Here is a 7,746-nt window from a genome sequence, read left to right as displayed (position 1 = left end):
TCTATCTATCTATCTATCTATCTATCTATCTATCTATCTATCTATCTATCTATCTATTTATCTACCTACCTACCTATCTTCTATCTACCCACCCACCCACCCACCTACCTATTTTATGGGTGTATATGCATTTACTGCTTTCATGCAACTTGTGAGGACTGGTTCATATATTCCACCACACGAGTTTCCTGGGACCAAATGCAGGTCATGAGGCTTGGCATCAATGCCTTTATCCTCTGAGCCATCTCACTGGCCCTTTTGTGGATTTTTGAGACAGGTACTTGTTATGTTTTCTGGTCTGGCCTCATCAGCCTGTGTCAGATTGAACAAGGGCCTGAGTTCAATCCCCAGAACCCGCATAATGAAGGGAGGAAACCAACTTTGATGACTTGTCTGATCTCCACATGTAAGCTGTGTTTTATTATGTATGTACAAATATGCACGCATGTGTGTGTACAAACACACATGTACATCATTCAAAGCCTATTTTGTGCTTCTGAAACTTATTCTAGGCCCTGACGGTTCCCCTCAACCCCAGTCTAGAGATACCTTCTCTGCATATTTCTCCCGCTTGCGTTTGCGTTCTTTCACTCGGTTGGTTTCCTCCTGCTGCCGTTTCTCTTCCTGCCGGAGTCTCACTATCAAGAAAATATAAAAATACTGGAAGTGTAGGAATTGAAACTTTTATCCTCTGAAATTTGGGGCCATATCTTCTGGTGGTTCCTAAGGCATCATTTTTCAGAAAAATACTGGTCTTGGTGTATGCCTTAAATCCCAGCTCTCAAGAGGCAAAGGGAAGCAGATCTCTGTGAGTTCAAAGCCAGCTTGACCTGGTCTACAGACAGCCAAGAAAGGCTACACAAAGAAACTCTGTTCTGAAAAACAACAGCAACAAAACAAAAAATTGGTGTTTTCCTACATAAGAAACAATATTTATTTGGTTTTTTTGAAAGCTTTTATACAAGCTATTAATTATTGTGGCTTTTCTTGTGTTCTGGACTTGAAAAGAGCTTATTTTTGGATGTGGAGTTGTCACAGAAATTGGGGTAGATCTGAAACTCAGTATTCTTGAATCCAGAATACTTTAGGTGAACGGGCTTTACTGAATTTCTGCATAAAATACTTCTCCGAGCCGATGAGACGGCTCAGTAGGTAAAGGCACCTGCTGCCAAGCCTACAACTCATACAATGGAAGGTGACCACAACCTCCCGCAGGCAGTCTTCCACCACAGTGCACGGCATGTCCACAGATGCACGCACGCGCACGCACGCACACACACACAGCTCCTCATCTCAGAGGTCAGCTGCCCGAGTACATACGCTTCTTCTCCAGCTCTTCATCGTCTAGAAGAAGGCTAACCACTTCTTTGGGTTTCAAGGTATCTGGTTTGAAATTCCCACCAGAAATCACCATGCGCTGAATCTACACAGAGCAGATTAAAATGTCATCTCCAGGTCCATTCCCACACAGCAGTACCACCCCCCCAGCCAGCTCCAAAGGGAGACTTTGGCTTACTATTTCTTGTTTACTTGGCTGGCTCCTCCACATTATTTGTCCCCCAAAAGGGACAGTTTGAGAATTTTTTGTTTGGGACTCAACTGAGGAGGACTCTGAAATGCCACCCTTCCCCCTCTAAAACTGACCACGCCTAACATAGGTCCCTCCCTGCTGTCAGTGTGCACACGAGCAGCTTGATGCTCTGATGCTGACCAAGAACACTAGTATTTTCAGGACTAGTCAAGACCAGAGTCTTGTAGTTTCAGTTTAGTTACTGTGACTGATTTCTATCCCCTCAGGCTTGATCATCCCTTCCGTCCCCTGTGCTTACCTCACTCTTTTCCTTGGCTCTTTGCAGAATGCGCTCCTCAATTGTACCTTTACAGATAAGGCGGTACACAGTGACCTGCTTTGTCTGCCCCAAGCGGTGGGCCCTGTCCATGGCTTGCTGGTCCACAGTGGGGTTCCAGTCACTGTCATAGAAAATCACCTGCATAGGCGAGAAGAGAACACCACATAGACGGATGTACTCTGAGTACAGGACAGAAATTGTGAGAGCAGTATAGCCACCCATCTGTAAAAACTGCTGTTAGCCATGTGAGATTTCTTTCTATGTAGTGAGAAAGTCCTTAGAGGCCCAAGCTATATGTTTGTTGCTCTGAGAAAAATAGGCACACCCTCATCTACCCATAGTTTTCATTAAAAATATGAAACTAAGGACTAGAGAGATGGCTCAGTGGTTAAGAGGATGAGAACCTGGGTTTTAGTCCCAGTACCCATGACAGGAGGCTGATAATCCCCTGTGACTCCAGTTCTAGGGGATCAGATAGCTTCATGGGTGGATACATGCACGCACACACACAGGATTAAAAAGAAAACACATGGAAAGCTCCAGTGGAAGGATCACTATCAAGACCAGGTTGGCCAAAACAGCAAGTCTCTTAAACAAATAAAAACACAAACAATAAGCCAGGTGGTGGTGCACACCTGTAATTCCAGCACTCAGGGAGGCAGAGGCAGGTGAGTTCTGTGAGTTCCAGGCCAGCCTGGTCTACAAAGCAAGTGTAGGACAGCCAAGGCTACACAGAGAAACTGTCTTGAAAACACAAACAAAAATAAATAGTAATAGTTAATATCGACACCTAATACTTAGTATGCTAATATCACTAATAGTAGATTCTACGTGCAACCACAATTCTCTGTGCAGTAACTACTTAACCCCCATCATCTCTATGGTCTGTACACTACAAAGCACTGGGTATAGCTTAACAGCAAAGCATACATAGCACGCGCTTAGCATGAATAAAGCTATTGGTCTGATTCTCTGCACTGAAAAACAAAAACCAAAACAACCCCCCCCCCAACAAACTCCTACTTTATAGATGAGATTAAAGTGCAGAAGAGTAAAAGAACGTATCTAAGTGTACTGGCTGGTTCTATGTGTCAACTTGACACATGCTAGAGTCAGCAGAGAGAAAGTTGTCCCAGGTGAGGAAATGCCTCCATGAGATCCAGCTGTAAGGCATTTTCTCAATTAGTGATCAATGAGTGATCAATCAATCAATCCCACTGTGGGTGGTGCCATCCCTGGGCTGGTGGTCCTGGGTTCTATAAGTAAGCAGGCAAAGAAAGCTATGTAAAAGCAAGCCAGTAAGCAGCACCCTTTGTGGCTTTTGTATCAGCTCACGCCTCCAGGTTCCTGCCCTCCTTGAGTTCCTATCCCGACTTCCTTTAATGATGAAAAGCAAAGTGGAGTAGGTGGAATAAACCCTTTCCTCCTCAACTTGCTTTTTGGTCATGGTGTTTCATCATAGCAAAGAAAACCCTAAGACACTAAGATTACAGTCTAATTGGACTGGAAACGGATGATGGGAAAACAGAAAGTACTAGGATTCCCTCAAAAGAAACACTCTTAGCATTGCCCACTTCTCATCAGCATCACTTTCTGTTCTACGAATCCTAAGATGAATGTTTAAAGAGTTCCCCGAAAGCTATTTCTAGTCAGTTATCAGCTCTGATTCAAAGGAATTGCAGTTTAAGGCTCATCACTTGATGAGCTGAGATGCTGAAGAACATGGTGGGCCTGAGCATGGGTGAGGGCTGGGCCACCGGGCAGCAGCATCCACAAGGCCTCCTGTGCACTACTTTAAGGAGGAAATCATCTCTTTTCAAACCTTCTCTGTGCTGCCTTTCCTGTTGCATAATACTGTTTCTTTGGTTTGAAATGGGGTTTCATATAGCCCAAGCCAGCCTTGAGCTTTCAATGTAGCTAAGGATGACCTTGAATACTGATCCTTCAGCCTCTACTTCCTAAGCATTAAATATTATTCATAGGCAATTTATTTGTAACTTACTTAAATTTGGAGCAATTCTGCTATTCTGGCATAATTTGAACATTGGATAAAGATGCACCAAAAACATCAACATTTAAAATAAATGTCTACATCTATGTCTGTGTACTACACATGTGCCTGGTGCCTATGGAGGCTGGTGCAGGTCAGAGAGGAGTGTTGGCTCTCCTGGGACCACAGTTACAGATGGTGATAAACTGCCATGTAGGGGCCCTCTGGAAGTACATGCTCTTAACCATCGAGCCATCTCTCCAGGACCCTGTTTTCTTTCTTATTTTTTTGATACAGGGTATCACTATGTAGATCAGGCTACCCTTTGAGCTTACAGTGATCCTTCTGCCTCATGACTGCTAGGACTACACGTGTGCAACACTATGCCTGGCTATGGCATCAGCATTTTCAATGCACTGGGTCTATTATTTAAGACCCCCACTGGCCCTTTTGTATGATGTCTTTTTTGTCTTGCTTTTTCATTTCATTTTTTTCAAACAAGGTCTTTCTATGTAGTCCAGGCCAGCCTGCGTTCGCTGTATAGTGTTGTCATCCTCCTGTCTCTGTCTTCCAAGTACTGGGATTAAAGATGTATGTCACCACACCTGTCTGGTCTTGCTTTTACATGAGGTGTGACTGTTCAATTGTGGCACAGGTTAAATGCTTGGGAGGTAAAACACAAAGAGCAAAGCAATCGACATCTACAGACCTGATGCAGAAATATACACTGTCTGCCACTTGTAGAGGACTACAATAAACTTCAGCAGAAGACATCCTGAAACTTTAAACTGAATCTAAGGACTTTAGAAAATCAATACATGTATGTATCTATCTATGCATCCATCACTGTATGGAGGATCAAACTCTGTCATATGCTGTCAGCTAGGCAAATACTCTACCACTGAGTGACATCCTCAGTCTCTCTATTTTGAGCCAGGGTCTTCCTATACAGCCCGAAAGGCCTGGAATTCACTATGTAGACAAAGCCGGCTTTGAACTTAAGATGACCCCTTATCTCTGCCACCAATGTGTAAAAAACCCTGCCTACCTTAGAAAATCCGTTTAAATTTTTCAGGAAGAGCGAAGTAAAGAAATATAGACTTAGCCGGGCGCAGTGGCGCATGCCTGTAATCCCAGCACTCTGGGAGGCGGAGGCAGGTGGATCACTGTGAGTTTGAGGCCAGTCTAGTCTACAAAGTGAGTCCAGGACAGTCAAGGCTACATGGAGAAACCCTGTCTTGAAAACAACAGAGCCCAGAGCAACCTTCTGTAACTCCAGGAGATTTGACAGCCTCTTCCAGCCTCTTCTGACAGCAGGCATCAAGCAATGCACAGATACACATGCAGGCAAAACACCCATATACACAACATAAAACTCTTCAACATTAACATCATCTAACATGAAAAAAATCACACACGTCTGAAAAATCACAGCTGAAAAGAGTTCCTCGAAATGCTGAAGCCCAGAGCAGTGGTTCAGCATGACTTCACAGACATCTCAGAAAATGAAGCCCTGATCCAACTTTGGCTCCTCTGGGCTCATAAGCAGAAGACTAAAGCTTAAGAAGACAACTTAAAAGGCATATTTGGGAAGAGAACAGAATAAAATAGGACACAGCTTAGAAAAAAGAAAATCATAGGAAAAATAGTAATATATATATATATATATATATGTATGTATGTATATATATATATATATGTATATATTAATAGGTTAAAGCAAGAATAAGACTGAAAAGAATGAAACAAAAAACGAGATAGAGGAACACTGGTACCACCATGATACCAGTAGGTGTATTGGGGAGGCCAGGGTAGGGCGGTTGCAGGGGAAGGGGGTATGATGGTGTTCAGCGAGACACAACACAGATGATACCCATATTTAAGGTTTTTGGTGCCCAATGAGACATTCTAGAGAGACAAACAAAAGCACAGAACCAGATCTAGCGAGGGATGGTGAAAACACGCCATGCAGAATACATAGCTTAGTGATGACTAAGATGAAATCTATGAACAGTACTTTCATGAAGCTGTGAACACCAAACCAGGTAAGCATGTGGGGAGGCTGGTGAGAGCTGGCATGATGTTCATGGATTGGATGACAAAGACCAAAGGATGAGGGAGTGAACCAGAAAACACGGGAAACAACAAGAACAACTACAGAAGTCTGACTAATATCTGGAGGCGAGAGTGAAGCTTTTCATTCCAAAAGGGTACATGTTAGCTGGGCGGATGGTAGTGTACGCCTGTAATCAGAAGACAGAGGCAGCAGATCTCTGTGAGTTTGATGCCAGCCTGGTCTACAAAGCAAGTCCAGGACAGCCAGTGCTACACAGAGAAACCCTGTCTCAAAAAACCAAAACCAAAAACCATGTTAGTCTAGTCCCTTGGGAGAGCTAAAGGCTAACTCCATAGGGCACAGAACACATCATGTTGCTTTTAAGAGACAAAAGCTTCTGTCTACAGGGAAGCATCTGAAACAAGTCAGATGGAAGGAAGAATAAGTCTGGGCAGTTTACTGTAACAACTCCTCCCTAAACAGAGGCAACAACACCCTTATTTCATGAAGACATACAAAGAACATGGTAAAATCACCACTGCAAGACCATGGCCTTTTCTGCCTCCCCACCACCCGTTTTTTCCAGACAGGGTTTCTCTGTGTAGCCCTGGCTATAGTGGACTTACTTTGTGGACCAGGCTGGCCTTGAACTCACAGAGATCCACCTGCTTCTGCCTCCCACAGTGCTTGGGGTAATCATGTTTTTACTAACCAAGTAGACTAGATAGTTCCCAGTGTTTTTGTACAAATACGTGCTTACAAACACTTCCCTGAATGAAGCACACCAAATGTAGATAATTAGAAACAAAATACCTGACTAGCACCTCAGGACCTCACTCAACTTCCTCCAGCAAACCAAACAGAGATGCACTGGTTTCTCAGATAAGTGTTCTATGTGTCACTAGTTTTATGCTGCTCTCTTTACTTTTACTTTATTCAAAAAATTAAGAAAGTTCATTATATAGGTACATTCTTTATCTATAATGACCACAAACTTGGCACCAACTTAATTTTAAAAAGCTTTTTCAAATGGGCCACTGTGAGGTTAAGAGTCTTGTGTAGACTTTCTGCTGCTCTGTGGCGGCTGCTAACACGAACATGACTGACACACCTTGCTTTGTTTTCATATTTAATGTATTGTTAAAGACAATTCACTGTCCAATGTGGCCCCAAGAAGCCAAAGGTTGAGTAATCCTGTCATAGCCCAAACCAAAGATAGCATAGAAAAACTAAGAAATACATTTTTTCTTTAAAATAACAACTTTAGATTTATTTGCTTTCTGTGTATGAATGTTCTGCATACATGTACATCCGCCATGTGTGTGCCTGGTGCCTGCAGAGGCCAGAAGAGGGCATCAGATCCTATGAACTGATTTACAGACGTGTGTGAGCTGCTGGGTGCTGGGAATCAAACCCAGGTCCTCTGAAGGGCAACCAGTGCTCTTAACTGCTGAGCCAACTCTGCAGTCCAAGAATACATTTGTAAAAGTATGCTGAACTGCAGGGATCTCATCTAGCCTCACAATCTTAAATATGTCTCCAACTACACTACCTTTCTCTTGTGCACTGTCACCTGAACTCTGAGGCTCCTGTTTACCCCACCAGTATCTTTCCCACTGTGGTGTTCTACACATTCCCCACAGCCCAACCCCAGGAAGCAGGCACTTGAGCCTGGTACCTGACTGTAGTCCCAGGACTTGGCAGGCTGAGGCAGAGAGGAATCATTTCAGCCTCTTAGTGTGTGTGATGCTAGTCTGAACAAAATAGTGAGATTCCTCCAAAACAAAAAATAAAATAAAATAAAATAAAATAAAATAAAATAAAATAAAATAAAATAAAATAAAATAAAA

At 43.1% G+C, this 7,746-nt stretch overlaps 1 protein-coding gene across 2 annotated transcripts in view; it reads right to left on the bottom strand.

The window, feature by feature from the left end:
- The window catches only part of Ino80 (INO80 complex ATPase subunit), a 92,192-nt gene that overhangs the window by 6,873 nt on the left and 77,573 nt on the right, over nt 1-7,746 (bottom strand). For both annotated transcript variants that reach the window (XM_055595549.1, XM_055595476.1), the window contains exons 30-32: nt 1,830-1,988; nt 1,321-1,423; nt 550-638 (exon numbers count right to left, since the gene is read on the bottom strand). In XM_055595549.1, coding sequence (XP_055451524.1) covers nt 550-638; nt 1,321-1,423; nt 1,830-1,988 — 351 coding nt within the window. The remainder of the gene's footprint in view (nt 1-549; nt 639-1,320; nt 1,424-1,829; nt 1,989-7,746) is intronic.

The sequence above is a fragment of the Psammomys obesus genome, unplaced genomic scaffold (genome assembly GCF_907164565.1).
Source record: "Psammomys obesus unplaced genomic scaffold, mPsaObe1.curated_primary_1811, whole genome shotgun sequence".
Taxonomy (NCBI): Eukaryota; Metazoa; Chordata; class Mammalia; order Rodentia; family Muridae; genus Psammomys; species Psammomys obesus.
This window is presented reverse-complemented; position numbering and strand designations above follow the sequence as displayed.